At 39.0% G+C, this 21543-nt stretch overlaps 1 protein-coding gene across 1 annotated transcript in view; it reads left to right on the top strand.

Moving 5' to 3' along the window:
• Positions 1 to 21543, top strand: part of otog (otogelin) — a 64356-nt gene that overhangs the window by 22355 nt on the left and 20458 nt on the right. The window contains exons 17-35 of the mRNA XM_044097710.1: positions 813 to 990; positions 2357 to 2481; positions 3310 to 3522; positions 3602 to 3767; positions 6399 to 6473; positions 7259 to 7302; positions 7387 to 7552; positions 13210 to 13317; positions 13823 to 13961; positions 14652 to 14786; positions 14864 to 15010; positions 15090 to 15209; positions 15964 to 16080; positions 16964 to 17120; positions 17685 to 17711; positions 18096 to 18272; positions 20618 to 20896; positions 21232 to 21349; positions 21462 to 21541. Coding sequence (XP_043953645.1) covers positions 813 to 990; positions 2357 to 2481; positions 3310 to 3522; positions 3602 to 3767; positions 6399 to 6473; positions 7259 to 7302; positions 7387 to 7552; positions 13210 to 13317; positions 13823 to 13961; positions 14652 to 14786; positions 14864 to 15010; positions 15090 to 15209; positions 15964 to 16080; positions 16964 to 17120; positions 17685 to 17711; positions 18096 to 18272; positions 20618 to 20896; positions 21232 to 21349; positions 21462 to 21541 — 2571 coding nt within the window. The remainder of the gene's footprint in view (positions 1 to 812; positions 991 to 2356; positions 2482 to 3309; positions 3523 to 3601; positions 3768 to 6398; positions 6474 to 7258; positions 7303 to 7386; positions 7553 to 13209; positions 13318 to 13822; positions 13962 to 14651; positions 14787 to 14863; positions 15011 to 15089; positions 15210 to 15963; positions 16081 to 16963; positions 17121 to 17684; positions 17712 to 18095; positions 18273 to 20617; positions 20897 to 21231; positions 21350 to 21461; positions 21542 to 21543) is intronic.

The raw sequence follows: 21543 nt of genomic DNA, 5'->3' as shown, positions 1-21543 counted from the left end.
GATTATCATTTTACTTGGGTTGGAAAGATTTTTTTCATCTAGTGAAGCCCAGAGAGTTACATTGTAAAAACACAAAATCTTATGTTTGGTCTAGTTTCTGGTGCAACTATTTTAGTGAAACAGAACTAACTTAAATGTGGCTTTTCAGCAAGATATTTTAAGTCAATAATTCCTTAATATTGATGAAAGAGTATTGCTGTAGTTCCACGGGCGGATTATATTTCTTACAGCAAGAGAAAAATGTCTTATTTACTTACAACAAGTTGCTATATTTTTCTGAAAATGTACTTGTAAGTTAGTTTTGTCCCATTTCAAGATTTTTTCACTTGAGACTACAGCAAAAATATTAGGTAGGATTTTGTTTTTGCAGTGTAGCTTCTGATTTTAGTTTCCCATAAGTCGGCAACAGTGGCATGATTATTGACCACTCCAAACGCAGGAAGTGGACTACATCGCAGGGCATTCTGGGTAAATACAACAAAAACAAACTTGCTTGTCTAGAGTTAGTGGGAGAAATGGTTCATGGATTTTAGCCAAAAACAAAAGAGAAGTCCTAAATTTTTTGGTTTACGTTTCATCATGAAGGAAGTTGAGTTCAGTGTCTCCTTCAGAAGTTTTTGTGTGCAGCGCCACCACAGGTGAGGAGGGGAACAGGTTTTTAAATTACATTGAATTGTTTGACGATGTGAAAGAGAACCGCAGCAGCTGAAAATGTAAATAAATGTTGCAGTTTTGTTCCGTAAGTGAACCGAGTCTACCGGACTGTCAGGTGTGGAAACAGCCTTGATCTCCTTGTTCTCCTTCTCCCACAGATATCTTCCACATCCAGGAGCTGTCGTCCATGTTCCTCCAGGTGAGGACGGCGTTCGGCCTGCATCTGCAGTACAGCTGGACGGAGTTTCGTCTCTACCTGCAGGCCGACGAGACGTGGAAAGACGACACAGTGGGACTGTGCGGCACCTTCAACGGCAACACTCAAGACGACTTCCTGTAAGTGTGCGACGGCTGCCCTTTGACCCCTCCTGCGCCCTCCGCCGACCCTTCCCTCCTCCCCTTTCGACGATTAAGAGCGATGGAGCGCGCAGTCCTGTTTCAGGTGACAGGAGGGAGGTGAAGTGCTCTTCCCCTCTGTAATGCACACGAGTCGGCATCAAAAGACGCGCTCTCTGATCAGCTCTTTTAGGCCGACCAGATGAGCGCCCCACTGGACACGCCGCTCCAACAAGGAATTTACTGTTAGTGGAAAAGGGGCTCCACTGTGCCGACCATAATGTGCCGGATGTTGTGTGACAGCTGTAAGTGGATATACATCACCGCCGGTGGCTGAAGAGGCAGCTATAGGGAAACTGAGGCTACTGCCGTCCCTTTACATTAAATAGGTGTTTGTGCATAATGTTCACAGGAAGACGCCACCTGCCTCTGCTACTCTCATTTTAAACAGAAAAATGCAATGAATTATGGGAAAACGGGACTGGACGGGTTGCCGGTATCACTGCCGTACGGCTGACATCAGAAATGGATCAGAACTTTAACACAGGCGTCAAATTTTATTCAAATGAAAGTTTACAAAACTGCCAAGTAGGTTTGATCAGTAACAATATATATTGCGATAGACACATGATCAATACCTATTGATACATTTCTTATTCTGGGACCTGACTCCATATTTTGTACCACAAACAATCAAAGGTGGTATGACAATAAAAAATCCTTGAATCCTTTAGCTGAGTTAGTTTGGTGGCATCAACTAACTCTATCACTCTTTGGTTACCTAGCAACTCATTCATTCTTCGGTTGCCTAGCAACAACTTTCTGAGGAACTGGCGCAGCAGCAGTTTAATGTTTCGCCACTGCGTCATAACTGCTTAAAAATTGAAACAATGGGATGGAATGAAAACTGGATAAAACAGGAAACAGTTTCGCAGTATTTCAGATATCTAAAACAAAAAACTAATCAATCATTATCAGAATCGACTGATTAGAAATATCTATGTTGTGGTACATTTTTTATATCATCCAGCCCTGGAACTGCACTGCAAAAACACAAAATCTTACCAAGTATTAGTTTCTAGTGTAAATATCTTGGTGCACTTAAAAAACAATTTATATAACTTATAAGTAACTTTTCAAAAAGAGACAGGTTTTATAAAATCAATAATTCCTTGGTACTAGTTCCACTGATAGATTTTTATACTTGTGTCATGGAAAAAATGTCAGAAGTGAAATAATTTTTTAAAATCAATATTAAGGAAGAATGACTTCTCCAACTTGTGTAAGTCTGTTTTGAAGAACCCAGATTATTGTTTTAATGTCTGACGATGCTCCATGATGAGGCTGTGATCTGGTTTTCCTGCAGATCTCCTTCAGGAATGATCGAGAGCACCCCTCACCTGTTTGGAAATGCCTGGAAGGTGTCGTCTGCCTGTTCCCTCAGCCTGAGCACGCCTCCGCTCGACCCCTGTGAGACCCACCAACAGGCCGGTTCGTTTCTCTAACTCACGTTTCTGACTAGTGAAGGGGTTAATCATGCTAAATAAATTATTCTGTTTCAGCTTTGACCCATTTTCAGGGGTTAAATATAAACTACATGAAATTTGTAGTTTTCCTTACATTTCCCATCTGTGGTTTAGCTGATTTTATTAATACGTCGTTGTGACGTATTAATTAATATGTACCATTTTTATATGCAATATAATTTCACACAAATTGTTCTGGGTCTTCCAACAAACTAAAATGCAGGAACTTATCTGAGACTCTGGGATGAAATAAAATGTAGTTAATTTGTATTTATATTTAGTGATTGTGCGCCCCTGAAATGCCGCCCTGGGTAACTGCCTGCATGGCTCATATCTTAAACCAGCTCTAATCAGAGTTATTTCTTAACAAAGTGCTCAACATTCCTCATTTTATTAAATTACTACTTTGTTCTCATATTATTTTGACTTTATTCCCATAATAAAAATGTAGAAATCTTAGTTTTGCCCTGATTTTCCATCATAGAGTTTGCCTGAATTCAAGGTCCAGATAAATAGAAGCTGTCAAACAAGATGGCCGCCCTGGGCGTGCTGACATCACTCTGCGCTATGGAAAACCAAGGAGAGGATTGGTGGGAAAAAAAATCCAGATTTTTTAAAACCTAGATCTTCAAAAACTACAACTTTATTTACTCAGTTAAATGCTGCAATAATTCAACAACGCCTCCAGATCTGAATCTTAAACCTCTTTACTGGGAAAGTTGCATAACGGGAAATGAAGTGATGTGAGGACAATGATGAAAACCTCGTTCCCGTGTTTCCCCCCGGCGCTCAGTGACCTACGCCTCGGAGATGTGTGACATCCTGAACCAGGATCTGTTCGCCCCCTGTCACGAGTACCTCAGCCCAACGCCGTTCCACCTGCAGTGCCGCGCAGACACCTGCAGGTGTGGCACGCCCTGCCTCTGCTCCGCCCTGGCTCACTACGCTCGGCACTGCCGCAGGTTCTCCATCATCGTCGACTTCCGAGCGCACGTATCGGACTGTGGTGAGGATTCAGGGAAAAGATCTTTAATTTCTGCTTTTCTTACTTTCATAATAAATTTATAACTTTCGTCCTCTCCCAGCTGTCACCTGTCCTGCCACCATGCAGTATGGCACCTGTGTGTCGGCCTGCCAGCGGCGCTGCTCCTCCCTGTCCGTCCCGCAGCACTGTGGGGGCGACTGTGAGGAGGGCTGCGTCTGCCCCCAGGGCTCCTTCTACAACCACCGAACACACACCTGTGTGCACAGGTAAGACCATCAGGTCTTAGTCTGCTCAGTTCTCTGGAATGAGCTGTTTTATCAGAATTCAATAATTATTCACTTAAAACAAGCTCCTATATCTTGCCGAAAAGTTATTTGTAAATTAGTTTTATATAACGTGTGTGTGCCAGAAACTCAACCTAAAATACTTGGTAATATTTCATATTTTTGCAGTGAAAACACTTGACTTTTCCAGTAGCCTTTGTACAGCGCATATAGTGGTAAAACCAGCTGACCAAACCTTCTGCTGGAGTTCTGCTGGGTTGCTAGGTAACGGGCTGGACTTAGCTCAGGTTGCTAGGTAACGGCGGAGTGCCTGTGAAGTGTGACTTAACAATTGTGAGGTTTTTGAAATGGCTCCTAAAAGCATTAACTTGTTGCCAAAAAACAGCTGGGTTTTTTAAGCTCTTGGGCTGTTTTTACACTGTAAAAACACAAAATCCAACCAAGTAATTTTGGTCTAGTTTCTATTGCAAATATCCTATTACACTTAGAATAAGCAAAACTAACTAACAAGTTATTTTTAAATAAGATTTAGGAGTTTGTTTCAAGTTAATAATTTCGTAATATTGACAATTCCTTAACATTTTTATGATGTTATAAGGAAAATGATTTGCTAGTGGAACTAGCACTTTTTCTTCAATGTTACAGAATTATTGACTCAAAAAAAACTCCTTTATTTTGCTGAAATGTTACTTGTAAGTTAATTTTGTTTTATTTCAAGTATACTTTGACCTTTCTAAATAAAATGTATTTATTTCTCACTTTTATTGAGATATAAAAGTTAGAAAAACGTAAATTTCAGTGTTTCTTTACATATTCCATCTGCATCAGAAACTAGACATAAAAAGTACTCGGTAAGATTTTGTGTTTTTGCAGTGTATTTCTTCAGTTTTAGTTTTTCCTTCAGTTCCTACAGTCATTACAGTTACTTGTCCGTCTTATTTATTTGGTGCCAGTTAGTTTTTTTGTTGTTTAACTTGGTTTCTATGCCTTTCTGATCTGTTTTGCTGAAAAATTGTTTGGGTGTCGACTGAGGAGTTTGAACCTCCACCTTCGTGTTGGCTGCTGGAGCAGCTCCAGCGTTTTCCATGCAGACGGCTGCTAAGCTGGAAGCTCTCCACCAAACAAACCCTTTCAGAGTGATATTTGTATCTGCTCTGGATCTGGGGTCAGCCCTTAAGTGGAAAGCCTTGTCGAGCTCGAGGACCCCCATAATTGCGCTCTGCCTTTCAGCGTGCTCCGCCCTGGAAGACTCGCAGCCTAATTCCTCTTAAATGTCCTGAGTTTTTACATCCCACTGCAGCGCGGTGCCTTACTTAGCATGTGATAGAGTTACACCTAGGAATCCACCCTGAAACCCCCTTTTCATTACCGCTCGGGCCGGGACGACACAGATATCTGATAACCAGTGAGAAAGAGTTTGTAGTACAGAGGCTGATTTGACTTTAAGCTGGATGCAGTTTAACGTAATGTGTGGTTTCTGTATGTATTTATTTTGATTAATTTCTTATTTAAGGAGGTTAAATTTTAAGTCCTCTTCACTTACAGTTAATGGTTTGTTTAGGGAAACGTAAAGCTCACTGTAACATAACTCTTCACACATTTAGATAGATTCGTCGTGTTTGTAGCTCTGTAGCAGATGTTTTCTGCACAATTCTTGTTTTATTACAGTATTAGGCACATACTACGAACAAATAAAAAACTAAAAAGTAAGATTAAGAGAATAAAGTCATAATATTACAAGAATAACGTACGAAAATAAAGTCAACACTATATAAGAATAGATTCATAATATTTCAAGAATAAAGAATAAATCTGTTTCTTCTTGTAATTATTTTATAAAATTTTGTCCCCAATACTCTGTTGTTTTTTTCTTACATTATTATATTTGTTTTGTTCTTTTTCCCAGAATTTGCTTAAAGTTACAAATTTCTGCAAGTTGATTTTATTACTTTCTTTATTTTTTCACTTCAAAAAAATGCTAAATCTTACCAAGTATTTTTAGTCTATATTAATATTTAGTAATATTTTATTACACCTGAAATAAGACAAAACTAATTTAAAAGTAGCTTTTCAGCAAGATGTCAAAGTTTGTTTTAAGTAAATAATTCTTTAGTATGCAGGTTCCTCTTGTCTAGTTACAAGTGAAATAATCTCCTAGTGGAACTAATACATTTTAATCAATAATCAGTAATTATTGATTTTAAACAAACTCTTACATTTTGCTGAAAAGCCTTTTGTAAGTTAGGTTTCTTTTATTTTAAGTGTATTAAGATATTTGCATTAGAAATAATAAAAAGATACTCGTTAAGATTTGGTGCTTTTTGCAGTGGAGAAGCAAAAAACACCAAATTGTGTTATATTTTCATTATGTGATGCATTTTGTTGTTTTGATGTTAAACTAGAATATAAGTAACTGAATCTGATTCTGTCTGAACAACTGGAGCGTTTTAAATACATATAAACTGGACCTGTTAGTTTTGTAAGGCGCATTGGGAGAACATTAGTGAATTTGAGTGATATTACTGAACTGGAACACACTGAGGTGAAATAATGACCTTTTATTCCATGTTTTTAATGTTTTTGCTGTCGTAACGTCCTCCTGTTTCTCCTCAGGTCCGAGTGTCCCTGCAGTTTCCTCGGAGCCGACTACGAACCCGGAGACGTGATGTTGACATCAGCAGGTGTTCAGTAAGATCTTCTCTAAAGTTTCTTTCTCACAAGATGCTTCAGGTTTCCAGGTTTTTATTGTCTTCAGTCAAACCACAAAATGAGAATAATTCTGGATTAAGACAATCTGGAAAAGATTAAGATTGAGAAAATTAAACATAGAATAAAAACAAAACAATGATTTCCAGGCTGTAGATCCATCTGTCCTTTGTATGTTTAATCTGTTAGTTAGTTTATGTATTAACTGTGTAAACTTATTTATATATTAAATAAAATTAGTTAATTTAAATGTTGGTGCTTTAGTGTTTTTATGGGAGATTTTTCTGAATGTTGCTGAAGAGCCACCCGGAGATAGAAAGAAACATTGCAGAAGCTGTCAACCTTTTAGCATAATGCTATCATTTCATTATGCTAGCATACAGCCAGGGGCACAACTGCATACTTTCTGAGGTGCATGCGAACATGTCATGGCCTCCCAATGACATAAACTTGTACAACTCATCTTTAATTAAAGGGGAGGGGCGTCTAATCAGTGCCGTTCCTCTGTTATTGATCATTTCATACACAAACAGCTGTCAAGTACATAAAATGCGGATTAGAAAAAAATTCCTACATCGTAGTGCAGCGCCCCCTGTAGTGCAGCGCCTCCTGTAGTGCAGCGCCCCCTGTAGTGCAGCGCCCCTATGCGTTGCATACAGTTCATACTCACTGCATGCAGCCATGTTGCTACCCACATTCGTTCTTCTTTAAAATGTTTTAATATTGGAATGATTGAATGTGTAATGTACCCTGATGTTCCCCTACAGAATGTGTCTTAATGGTAAACTGGTTCCCCAGACTGGAGAAACTGGTAAGATGATTCCCTGATTCAGTTTTTAGTGCTTTAGATGTTTTGCTTGAAATTTTTCTGTAATTTCTTCCTGACTTTCTGCAGACAGGCTTTGCCCGCTGGGTCAGGTCCACCTGAACTGCTCAGATGTGGAGAACAGCCAATCAGCAGGAAGGGGCGTGGCCTGTGAGCGCACCTGTGAGTCCTACCTGCTCAACATCACCTGCTCTGCGCATGAGCCCTGCATCTCTGGCTGCGCCTGTCCGGCCGGGTGAGTAGCAGCTTCATTTATTATGAATGGAAGCTCATGAAAATAACCAAACTCCAAACTGGACCAGAACCAAACATGGAGAGGCAAACATTCAGCTGATTCCTGTAATAATAATAAACATAAATCCAGATTAATTCTGGTCTGGATTACAACTTTTTATTACTTTCTTTATTTTTACACTGCAAAACACTCAATTTTACTAAGTATTTGCTGTTTAACTTCTATTGAAAATATATTAGTTCACTTGAAAAAAGACAAAACTAACTCACAAGTTACTTTACAGCACAAAATATGAGTTTGTTTTCAATAAATAATTCCTTAATATTGATGAAAATGTTCTAGTTCCATTGGCAAAATATTTCATTTATGACATGTTAAAAATGTCTTGTTATAAGTGAAATTATTTGCAGTGGAACTAATGCTTTTTAAATCAATTTTAAGATATTATTAACCTAAAACAAGCTCCTATATTTCAAGTGTGGTAATATAAACAGTTCCGGTTCTGCTCTGCATCCAGAACCAGAACCAGAACCAAACATGGAGAAGCAGCATCCAGCGTCTATGCAACACAAATCTGGAACAAACTAACAGAAAACTGCAAAACTGCCGATTCATATAAATCAAGGCCAGAAGCCCACCTGGTTAGAGCTGCTTTTCATTAATAATAAGAGAAACACTGACCAACATATGATGGGTGTTAATGATTTTTATGATCTAATCAAAAATAGTGTTTATATGACTTTTTATTTTTGTGTTTTTATGATGTAAAGCACTTCTTCCTCTCTCTTCTTCCTGAAATTTGCTGTACAAATAAACTTGACTGACTGATTTAAATAAACCTGGCTCTATTTAAAAAAAGTAATTGCTTCCTAAATCTAACAGTTTGTGCCATGTATGTTATTAACTTGTGTTTAATTTTTCTGGTGTTGGTTAGGATTCACTGATTTCATCCGTTGGAGACAGAAAAGTCTTTAAAGCTAGTAGATGATGCAGACAGACAACCTTTGGTCCGTTTCAGTTGAACGATCCTTGTAATCCTTCCTGTTTTTTTTTTTTTGTTTTTTTTAAATGCATCTGTTAGTTTTGAATTTGGATAAGTGGTTTAGGTTTTCAGGTTCATTTGAAACACAGCAAGATGCTGTGAAAAGGTCAGAGACGTGCAGAGATGCCTCATAAGTCATCTAAGATGTGTAAAGCTGACTGGCGTTTCTGTTCGACACATTAAACAAGATGACCTTTACGGTGACATCAGACTCTGGACCTGATCTTCAGGCCTTGATAAGAGCCGTTAATAACTCCCTGAAACCTGAGAGGGAAACTATTTAGTGGTAAATATGGCCACAAAGACGTTTCATTGATGGTCAGCAAAGATTCAGCTTTAATGAAGAGACTAAAGGTTGTGAGGTTCCATCAACCTGAATCACCAACCAGTTTTGGTTTCTGCTTTGACGTTAAAGGCGACCTATTATGGTTCCATGAACAGGTTAGGATGGGTCTGAGTGCGAAAGGAAACATGTTTATTACGTTTTTGTACATGATTCTTAGATAATGAGATTTTAGTTTGGTGAGTTGTGCAGAATCAGCTGTGTTTGGGCCTCTATCACTTTAAAGGTAATAAGCTGATGCTGGCCACGCCTCCAAAACTCAATCTTTACACTCACGTGCTAAAATAGCTGCAAACAGATGCACAATTATACAACCATACACATTTGAAAATCAGAAGTAGAGCCTCCTGCACAACCAACAAGAATGCATCAAGTGGTTTCTGGCTGTTAAGTCAACAAGAAAACACTTGTCTTTTCCAGCAGCCATTGTACAGAGCATACAGTAGTAAAACCAGCTGACCAGCTGTTTTAAAAAGCAGTTGTGACCCAAATAGAAGAATAAAAATGTTCATAATATGAATTTTGAATAACAGGTCCCCTTTAAGGCTCGGTTGTCCTGATTTTATTTTTATTTTATGTAAAGTTGCATGATTTTACAATGCTACAGAGTAAATGATCTTTAACTGGTTTTAACATCCTATTTTAACAATAAGCAAGGTGTCTACTAAAACATCTGTTTGTGTGTGATCTATATCTTAATTGAGATTTGCAAACGTCCTATAACCTGCTGAAAAGTTACTTGTAAGTTAGCTTGTTTTATTTCAAGCGTTCTGAGATATTAGTACTAGAAACTAGACATAAATACTTTGTAAGACTTTGTGTTTTTGCAATGCAACCAAGAAAGGACCTCAGTTGAAGCTTTTAAACTTTTATTCACAGCCGTTTCATGACAACTCTGTTTGGAGAAGAGCATAGAAAGCTTTCAAGCATCATGCTGTGGGACTGTTTATCTGCTCCAGCTTCACCTCAGATCTACAGCTGTGGAGTTGATAATTGGACAAAGCTGTTTTTCCCTGAGCGTTCGATAAAATGTCACCCATCCATGCATTGTGTTTAAAAGCTGGGTTAGTTACAGTAAATCAACAGAGTTGTCTGAACAGAGGTTTGCGTTGGGTTCCTCTCAGACAAAGTGGATCTGCTGAAAACGCTGATTTGTGCTGAGTTTGGCGCTATCTGCTTAGCTAAGGGACTGAAAATAGACCGACACAAAGCAAGGCTTTGTTTTCTCACTTAAGAAGTAAGAAAACAAAGAGAAAAATTGAAAAGCAGCCTCAACTCATCTGTGTGGTATTTATCTGCAGCAAGATTTTGAAACCTCTAATGGGAAATAATTAGCTGCTGTGTTGACTGAGGACTCCATTGTGTTTTTTTCGTTCACAAAGGAACACTTTGTTTATGATCAAAATGTCGACCATTCATTCCCTCGTTCTGTGTCAGCCAAACTCATATAAACCTGAACTTTTAGGTCCAAAACAGAAGCCTGCGGTTTCCTGGAATTTGGTATCAGTTTGCAGTTTATATGTACACATCATGCTGGGCAAAGGTCTCAAATCCTCCCGACGTTTTCTAGACTTTTCAACCAGTTTTGGTCAGCAGTTCTCCAGACTACCTGATTGTGTTCAAAAGTTTCTCCATTAGCTTCTCTTTTATTAAGTCAGGATTCTTGATTTAGTCCTTAAACGTGATCATTTTAGGAACAATGTTTCTCTCATTAGTTAATCCAGGCATTTCTAGATTTCTTGTTGCTAAACCAGGACAGCAGATTGTGCTGCGTCTGCTTAAAAGTGAGGGAAATTATCGAAGAGCAGGTGTGAAGCTGTTAGCGGCGTTTTATCTGTCATTGCAAACAAATACAATTACCACCAGTTGAACATTATCTGGTAGTATTGGATGCTAAAAACTGGTAAAAATCCAGGAAAGACCTAAGAGATGCAAACCTTCCTAAAGGACACGCAAGATGTTTTAATGCCAAGGAACAACCAACAGACAGAAAATAATAAAACAATAATGAACAGTGATTATTAAATTAAAACGTCTTTGAGTTGAAGTAGTTTTGAACACTTCAACATGTTCAAAACTACTACATGTAGTAGGGCATGGTGATACACGGTGGTGACTGAGTCATGCTGTGGTTTTTTCTTCAGGAAATAATTACAATCCTGGAACAAAACCCGCTGGAGACTTGAGATTAATTGAGAATCTGTGGTACCGACTAGAGATGCAAATATTTTATTTCTAGTTAAATGTACAAATCTTTGCTTTGATTTTGTGATAACAAATTAGATGAGGTAACTTCTTAACCCTGTAGAGTTCAAGTTTGCACTTTTATGTTGTCCCATGAAATTAAATTCACCCCGACCGGCTGTAGCTGTGCGGGTTTATGGGTGACATGTTGGTAGGTCGGGAGGATAAGTGATTGCAGAATCTTTGATCAGAGTAATCAATATGGCCGCTTGGCGCGCAGATAAAGGAAGCTGTTAGCGGCGTTTTATCTGTCGTGTAACTCTACTCAGATGAACCTCAGATTTATGGCGGCACCATTCAGTGTGTCACTTCATTGTCTGCTGCCTCGCCAGTGTAGCTCAGTTCTGCATATTACAAGATACTTATCAGCCTGCTGCTGCAGAGTGGAGGAGAGCAAATGCAGGCATCCAGACAAAGACCGGTTCTCTCTCTCTATCTCTGAGAATCCTAATTGTCTGGATTTCTCATGTAGCGAACGAGTGTTATTCCTTTTCATTCACAGCTGCCCACCCTTGAAGCTCTCTTTCATTTGCTGGAATGTTCCTGCAGTGGAAGCCGACATCTGTCAGTGAACTCACAAATGAGTCCAAGCTAAAGCCAAACTCACAGACTTCAGATGACAGGAAGTCGATAGCATACCTTTACCAAACGTTTCTTCAGCATTAAGTTTTTGGATTCAGTTTTTTACCCATTACCTTCCAACAATATGGTTAAAGAGCTTTTATTGCTCTCCTTATATTCGAGATTCTGTTGCAGAGATATCCCATTCATGAAGGAAAGTCTTCTGGCAACAGAAGACTTTCCTTCATTTACGGAGGATGCCAACGATTTCCCTGGCTAGTGTCCTGACCTTTGACTGCTTCTAGTACACATGGACCTTTACGGAGTGAAGTTCAGTATTTGGTGTTCCTTAGAGAAGTTGACTCTTGTCCCAGCTCTGAACCATCTTAGAACATTCTGGAAAACATCTCTTGAAGATGCCAATAGAAATACATCACCTGCAAAAAAGCAAAGGCTCAGACTTTCCAAAACCAGTCACCCTTCTCCACATAACAATCTCTTGAGGTCCAGCACATTGACACCACAAACAGGATTGGTGACAAGGGAGATCTCTGCCAGAGTCCAAGATGAACCAGGAATAAACTCCAGAAGACTTATTTACTGATCTAATTCTTGGTGGTAATTTAGGACCTTCGAATGAAGGGTCATTCATTCCAACGAGAATAAAGGCACAGACTTGATTCCAGTTAGCATTGCCCTCAGTGTTGCCCTTTGTTAGCCGTTTTGTTCAGAATTTCTTGCTAGGAGAATCAGACTCTAGTGTTTCTGTTTGCAGATGATGTGGTTCTGTTTGTGTCACTTTACCTGGAAGGACTGAAGGTGTTTAAAGCCAAATGAAACTACCAGGATGAAGGTTAGAACCAGCAGGTGAAGTGCTGGGAATGAGCTACTGTCATTCGGAGTAATTAAGGAAGGAGAGATTTATAGGGGATGTCTGAGAGGCAAAGACATTCCTCACCCGATGCCATGAGCTCTGATGATGGAAAAAATGGGATTATAATCACTAAGGTTCATCTTTAGGAACATGGCCAATGCCTTACAAATCCCAAATGCGTGCAGAATGGTATCATCACTCTGCCATGTTCCAAAGAGTCATTGTAGGAGGTTTTAGAGATCTTCCATTTGGGGTAGAAGAGACTGGTCCAGATCCACTTGTCAGTGGAGAGACTTTAACTTGTCTCTCCTTTGGGGGAGCACTTAGTTTCTTGGGTGAGCTGGATGAGGTGTTTCTGGTATAGGAAGTCCAAAAATACTTGTTTAACTTGATGTTTCCTATGATCCAGTGCTACATGTGACTCTGCAGACAGACCAAATTTAGTAACTTTTAACATTTTTTAACACAAACACACGGTAGGAACCCTGCCTACGTCACCTGACATGCACAATCTCTCAGTTGCACCTTGAGCATAATTTCGGTTTGATTTGTTGTAAAGCAGAAATTCCTGATCTCATATTTCCCCTCTCTAGGTTACTGAAACATGGGGATGAGTGCTTTGAGCCTGATGCCTGCCCCTGTTTGTGGAAAGGGAAAGAATATTTCCCTGGCGACCGAGTTTCCTCCCCCTGCTACCAGTGGTACGTTCACACATATGAAGTATATGACAAGATTATCTCACAGTTTCTTATCACAAATTTAAGAATTACCTCAGAATGACAACAAATCTCCAACAATGTTCTGCTGCAAGGTTTAGCCTGACAGAGTTGTGAGGCTGTCAGAGCAGCAAAAGTTGCCATGTGATATGTGTAATTCTCTGTTATCACGAGGCAGAGAATAGGCCTTGGAAACAGAGCCAGCCCTTGTACATGTCTCTGATTCCATCTGCTTCAAACCGTCCCTGGCTGGTGAAAGAAACCTCCCAGTGATCTTGGTTATTCTCCTATCCTTTTCCTTCAAGTTACAGCCAGGGAAGATGATGTAGATGACAGCTTAATGGCACAATTGGCCAATTTACCAGCACTTTCCTGCCTTCGGTAAACCAAAGGCTCTTTACAAATGGAGGCGGTTAGAGGTGAAAAGCGGCTCCTGCAGTAAGTGGGAACAAGTTGATGTTAAATCACTGAAGCTTTTCTTTTCTTGTAGTGTTTGCCAACACGGGATGTTCCAGTGTGTGTTTCGTCCATGTCCCTCCATGTGCACGACTTATGGTGATCGCCACTACAGGACGTTCGACGGACTGCTGTTTGACTACGTCGGGGCCTGCAAGGTCTATCTTGTTAAGGTACTTAACAATCATTTCTCCATCCGTTTATAGGTAACCTATTCTGCCTGATCGAATGTTCATTGAGATTTTTTTAAATGACGCATTTCGTCTAGTGCAGCCTTGGTAAATTTACTGCGGACCGGGGCGCGTTGTGAGGATGAACGTGCGCGCGTTGTGGGGGAGCGCGGGCCGGTTCTAATAGTAAATCAAGATCATCCCAGGGGCCAAGGAGCTGTCCTGGGGTTGCTAGGTAACTGGTTGGCCTTTCCTGGGGTTGCTAGGTAACTGGTTGGCCTTTCCTGGGGTTGCTAGGTAACTGGTTGGTCTTTCCTGGGGTTGCTAGGTAACTGGTTGCCTTTCCTGGGGTTGCTAGGTAACTGGTTGGCCTTTCCTGGGGTTGCTAGGTAACGGAGCAGTGCCTGGCAATTTGTGACGTTACATTCCGGAGGTTTTTGAAACAGCTAACACCAAAACACGTGAACTTATTGCCTAAAATTGTTTGTATGTTTTTTTTAAGTGCTTGGGTTGTTTGTAGCAGCAGTAGAAACTCTGTTTGAAGTACAAGAATGTGCAAAATGTGAGCTTAGCATAATACTTCCTCTTTAAATGTAGAGATTTGTAACTGATTTTTGAACCACGGGTGCCGTTTTGGTTCCCAGTCTGCTGGAGGGGTGGACACAGTTTACGTTTGTGTCCTGTCATCCACAGAGCAGCGCTGATGTGATGCTGAGCGTTTTGGTGGAGAACATCGACTGCTTTGACAGTGGAATCATCTGCAGGAAATCCCTTCTGATCAACATCCGCGGATCCTTCATATCTTTCGACGACGATTCTGGAAAACCAGTGAGCGCCATCTTGACTGTGTTTTAAACGTTTCCTGTATAAATCAAGAAGGTAACTAGATCCCAAATCCCATGCAGAATCCGTCTAGTGTGATCGACAGGAAGCAACAGATGTTCATCTGGCCAGCTGGATATTTCACAATAATTCACTTCCCAGAAGAAGACGTGACGGTGCTGTGGGACCGCAAGACAACGGTTCACGTCCAGGTTGGACCCCGCTGGCAGGTAGGACTCTGTTTTTACTCTGCTCAGCATTCATGACGATGAGCGGTAAGAGCAAAGTGAGATAACGGGACGTGTTTAGGGGAAACTCAGCGGCCTGTGTGGGAACTTTGACCTAAAGACGGTCAACGAAATGCGGACGCCTGACAACATCGACTCGCCGACGCCGCAGGAGTTCGGAAACAGCTGGACAGCCATGGAGGTGAGCGGAGCGTCCTGCAAATAATTTATATTTCACTTTATTTCATCTCTTCTAGCTGCATGTTTTAGCATTTAACCACGACATTTTATTTAAGATAAAACTGAGTGACTATTTTCTGTGATGGCGTGTTAGGGCCATACTAAAAAAATAGACAAATAAATACATAAATAAAGTTATGAGATTAAATTCTTACAATAAAAAGTCACATGAGCTTAAATATTTAGGCTTTACTCTCATGAATTTATTCTCATATTTTTGTGATTTTATTTTTGTATTTTTACGACTTTATTCTCATAATAAAGTTGTAATAACATCTTAAATAAATAATTTGTAATGAGAATAAGAATAAAGTAATAAATAATAAATAAATATTATTTATAAAGACACAAATAATAAATAGATAAAGTCATCTTATTATGGGTAAAAAAATCATAATATTTTATGAATGAAGTCATACTATTATGACTTTAATATTTGGATATTAAATCCAAAACAATACAATAAATAAAGTTGTAATAATATCACTAATAAACAAACAAAGTTATAAACAATAAAGAAATAGTTGTAATAATATGAGAATGAAGTCATAGTATTACTAGAGGAAAGTTGTAATATTATGACTTTATTCTGATTATACTACAAGTTTCTTTTCATACGACTTTGTTCTTGTATCATTGTGATACTCTGTCTTAATTTTCCTATGATGAATCTAGAAGGATGAATTCCCCCTTTCTGTGTGTGTTTGTGTGTTCAGTGTGTGAACAGTCCAGACATCAGACATCCTTGCAGCCTCAGTCCTCTCAGAGAGCCGTTTGCAAAGCATCGGTGCTCCGTCCTGCTCAGTGAAGTCTTCCAGAGCTGCCACCCGGTGGTGAGGAGTGGCACTACAACAGATTTCTACTTTACTCATTTATCTGGGTTCAAACCCAATTAAGATCAGCATCTCCTTTGTATGGCAGCGTTTCAGGATCATTGTAGGCAGAAAAAATTGTTTTGTTTTGTTTTTTTTTACCTGAAAATTAAGATTAATTTCAAGGTTAATCTCAGAAATTTTCTAGAAAAAAATTGAAAATTCCTGGGCACTAAAAGTGAAAAATTTGCAAGAAAAAAATGTGGATGTTTCTGAGTTTCAAATAGCAAAATATTTTAACTTTTAACTTTCTTCTGAGTCTTTTTTCAAGTAAATTTTCAACTTTCCAAACTAAGAAATTGACATTTTTTTCTAGAAATGTCTGGACTTAACCTCACATTTTCAGAAATTTTATGATTAAATTTTCAACTTTTCAAACTCAAAAATTTCCTAGAAAAAACTTGGAAATTTCTGAGATTAATCTCAAATTTTCAGATCTTTTTCTAGCAAATTTTTATCATTGTTAATTCAGAAATTTCTTTGGTTTTTCTAGAGAATTTCTGAGGTTAATCTCAAATTTTTTACTTTTTAAATTTTTCAAACTAAGAAATTTTCTGTTTTTTATATAAAATTTCAAGATAAATCTCAAAATTTATTTGTTTTTGTGACAATTTACTTTATTCTGTCTACAATGGCCGATTCTTGATCATTGCTTAAATAAGATTTTGTTGTTCTGGGGTAACTGAATCTGTTTTCTGTTATAATCAAATTATACTCCTGAAATGATTCACTTTGTGTGTAATGAATCTAAATAACATAAAAGTTTTAAAACTATTCCAAATAGTAGACATGAAAATGGGAAAAAACCCTTTTTCTCTTCCTGACATCTGTTATGTGTTCTCAGGTGGATGTCACCTGGTTCTACACGAACTGCCTTGCTGACACATGCGCCTGCAGCCGCGGAGGCGACTGCGAGTGTTTCTGCACCAGCGTGGCGGCGTACGCAGGGCGCTGCTGCCATGAGGGCGTTTCTGTCGACTGGCGCTCGCCCTCTCTCTGCCGTAAGGAAAAACCTCCCACTGATTGTCTGATGTCATTTATTTTTTCCAAGCAGACAGTTTTTTTTTCCCTGAAGTTCTTTCAAATATTTTCTGTGGTTTTGTTTCTTAAATTTGACATTTGAATCTGATGCATAACATAATAATTAGAGCTGAGCCTCAATTGAAATTTTTAATCAAGTTCATTTCAGGGTAATTGCATTTTAATTGAAAACCATATAAGTACAAAATAAATAACATTTTCAATTCAAAAACCTAACTATTCAATAATTAGATCTACCTATGATGGTGTATTAGGGCAATTATAGATGGGGAAAAAAGGAGAAAAATTTGGAGTGAAAAAAATGAAATTCGGGGATTAATCTAAAAGTATTTTCAAGGGAAAAAATGGGAAATTTCTGAGTTTGAAAAATTGGACATTTCTGAGATTAATCTTGGAATTTTTCACAGATTTACTTCTTTTTTGTAGTATGTTGACCATAATTGTTGTACAAATAACAATATGACTTATTGCAAGATAATTATAAAACGTTTTTTGAAATTTCTGTTTCTTTTTCTTTTCTGCAGCATCTGACTGTGAATTCTACAACAAAGGTAAAAAAACACTTTCTTTTGTATGCTGACTGTACATTTATTACTTTGTCAGTAATGTTTTGTTTTTCTACAAAACTATAATTCCCATAATGAAACAGAAACCTGAGTTATTTTCACTTTTATGTTGTCTGAACTGAGGAATAGTTGCTTTCGTGTTTCCCCAGTTTCTGATAAAGAGTTTCGTTGATGTTGTTTTGATTTATTTATCTGAAGGAAGATGACTTTGAGCTATGGAAGACATTTTCATTGTTCCTGAACAAAAATAAGTGAAGCTGCAAACTGTTAGAGAATACAGAAACACAATAATGCATAAAATTGACAAAAATCTCTGTGGGATTTCAAACATGTTGGGTTTCTGGTGAGATTTGTGCCTCCTCCCTGCAGTTCTGGGTAAAGGTCCGTTCAGGCTCTTGACCTTCTGGGACCAGACGTCTCTGGTGGCAGCCAGCCGGTCCAGCGGCTTCGTGTTCCTGCAGCGGGTCAACACCAGCGCCGGCGCCGCTCCCAGGATCCTCTCAGAGTTTATGATGACGCCAGGCCTCAGTAGAGCTCGGCCGCACGGTGAGCTCATATTTATTATTATCATATGCAGAAAAATCAATCAATCAATCAAACTTTATTTGTATATCACATTTCAGCAGCAAGACATTTCAAAGTGCTTTAAATCAAATCAAACACAAAAACACAAATCAACATAGAATCACCAATCAAAACAGAACATCAAGTCAGATTCCGTCAATAAACTTGCAATTGATTACGTTTCAAATACGACTGTAAACAAGTGGGTTTTTAGTTGAGATTTAAAGGAAGTCAGTGTTTCAGCTGTTTTACAGTTTTCTGGAAGTTTGTTTCCTGATTTGTGGTGCATAGATGCTGTGGTGCGTAGATTCTTGATGATCTACCATCAAGAATCTACTCCTTTTCTTCTCTTAACCAGAAGAATTAACTCTGAGAAGCAGAAACCCAGAGGGAAGGAAGCAATACTGTGATTGGTGGGAAATGTATAGATTTTGCAGCTGAAAAAAGCTGAAATGAAGCTAATATTGAGCTTCATTTCAGCCAAATGTTAGTTTAAATGCAGCAAAAAAAGTTTAAAAGGCCATTGACTCTGAAGAAATGACAGTCTGGAGGAAAAGCAGGAATTCTGGGTAAATATAACCAAAACAAACATGCTAGCCTAGTGCCAGTGGGAGAAATGGCCCATTATTTTTAGACAAATACTAAAGAAAAATCCTCCAACCACTAACACCATTCTTGTTTACAGTTTGTTAAGAAATAAGTTGAGCTTAGAAGTTTTCGTGTCATTTCCTTTAGTAGTTCTGGTGCAGCGCCCCCACAGGCGAGGAGGGGAACAGGTTTTTTCAAACGGTTTGGTTTGTTTGACACAGGAGTGTGAAAGTGACCTGCAGCAGCTGAAAATGAAACAAATGTTGCAGTTTTGATCTCCAGTTAAACCGAGTTTACCAGGTTATCAGAATTATCTAACAGCCTCTGATGAGAAATGGGTTTGTGTTTAATAGTGCAGGAGATGGTTTTTGTTTCTGCCAAAGCAACTCAGGTTTGTTTATTTTTTATAACGTTTCAGCAAATAGCTCTAAAATGTTATTAATTCACACATTTATAGTACATTAAAAACATATTTTTTTATTTCAAACATATCACTTTCCAGTGATGTGTTATTGTCCTTTTTTCAGAGTAGGCCAGTATTCTGAAAGAATACATATCAAGATGTTGCGCAGAATAAACTCCATTGAAAAGCCTATTTTTCTATAGAAAAACCCTGAATCTGTTTGTAGACGGTTTAACTATTCAGTGAATCAGATTCGGTGTGCAGCCGTTTGACGGCCAGCCAGGCTTCACTCCTGCCGTTTCCTTTACTGTTGATCTGAGCTCTCCTGTGAAAACACCGATGAAGGCGATGGACTCATTGTAAAAGGGTTCAGAGATCAGATTGGCAAACACTCATATAGCAACTCAAGCTGCAGGCTTGACAGCCAGCCAAACCTGTAACAAGCTGCTCCAACTCCTGCTGGTTCCTTCAAACACTCATTTCAAACAGTTTAACGTTTATATATTTTAGTTTTTTCAATGCTGATTACCTTAAAATAATAACTTTCACTCCATCTTTAAAGTGTTTTTCAATTTCAGTCTTCAAGATTACTTTTATTTTTGTTTATGTCATTTGAATTGGAGAAGCAAATTTTTCAATGAGAGTGAGTTGCTCTATTACTTACAAACCATAACAATCTCTTAAAATATAGCTGATATTACACATTTTAAAGGAGCTGCACTGCAAAAACACACAATCTTACCATGTGCTTTTGGTCTAGTTTCCAGTGTAAATATCTTCGTTGACTCACAAGTAAGTTTTCAGCAAGAACTAAGAGGTTGTTTTAAGTAATTCCTTAAAATTGATTTTAAAAAAAGTTTTTAAATTATAAAGATTTTTGTCCCATGGTTATATGTGAAAACTTTCTGCCAATGGAAGTAGTACTTTTTTCCTATCAATATTAAAGAAATACTTACTTAAAACAAGTTGCTGTATCTTACTAAAAAGTTGCAGCACATTTCAAGTGTGCTAAGATATTTGCAGTAGAAATTAGGCGAATATACTCAGATTTTGTGTTTTTGGAGTGTGTACAGTGGTTAAGACCAGCTGCCCAAATTACACATTTGAATTTCATTTGGGTTGCTAGGTAGCAGGGCTGGGGTTGCTAGGGAACGGGGCAGTGGGAGGTTTTTGAAACAACTCCTTTTCCAGACATTAACAAACATTAGCTTATTGCCAATAAAACAAGTTTTTAAAAAAAGTGCTTTAAAGTCAGATTTTCTGTTTTTGCAGTGTAGGCGATGTCCAAAACCATTAGAAACAAAAGCGGTGAATAGTTAGTTTTTCCTCTCCACAGATTCATCGCGGGTTTCCTTTGAAGCCGTCGACAGACCGAACTACTTCCTGCACGCCAGCGCCAGCGGCCAGGTGAGGCTGGCCAAGTGGGAGGGAAGCGATGCATTCTGGGACGGAGCCACCTTCATCCTCCACAGGAACACCTGGATCTCGGGCTACAACTCGCTGGAGTCGCACGCCAAACCCGGCTTCTTCCTGCACGCCACGCCGCCGCGCCTCCACCTGCTCAAGTTCAGACACAGCTACGGTTTCCGCAAGGCGTCGCTGTTCAGACTGACGGGTCAGTCACAAAAAAAAATCACAGCACAGCAGAGTTTCACACAATTCAAACATAAAACTGCCACAAACACATCACAGAAATAACCAGAGTTTACTAGTAACTAGTTACATTTACCTGAGTACTTTTTTGAAAAAGTTTACCTTTAGGAGTATTTGTACTCTGCTGTAGTTTTTACTTTTATTTGAGTAATTTTATTATGAAGTATTTTTACTCTTGCTTGATGTACTTGGATGTTCTGCAAACATGTTTTAACCAAAAATTCACCAGACCTTCAGCTACCACTACCTGCTGCTTTGGTGGTAATTTATTTATTAATTTATGTGTTTTTTGCTCAGGCCCCAGACCGGACAGCCCTCCGGGTCCTCGCTGCCAGTGGAGGTACGACTCCTGCATCAGCCCCTGCTTCAGGACCTGCAGCGACCCGTCCGCCGAGGCCTGCGTCACCATCCCGCAGTGAGACCTTTGACCTTCACCTGTTTCTAACGTGATGTGAAACGATCAGAGTTTCCTTTCATTGGAGCCGACAAGTTGAGGCTTTTATTTTGTGAATGTGTTTCCTGTGCAGAGTAGAGGGCTGCCTTCCTGTCTGCCCCCCAAATACGGTCCTGGATGAAATCACCCGTCGATGTGTTCATGTTGAAGACTGT

This window comes from Gambusia affinis, linkage group LG02 (assembly GCF_019740435.1).
Source record: "Gambusia affinis linkage group LG02, SWU_Gaff_1.0, whole genome shotgun sequence".
Classification (NCBI taxonomy): domain Eukaryota; kingdom Metazoa; phylum Chordata; class Actinopteri; order Cyprinodontiformes; family Poeciliidae; genus Gambusia; species Gambusia affinis.
This window is presented reverse-complemented; position numbering and strand designations above follow the sequence as displayed.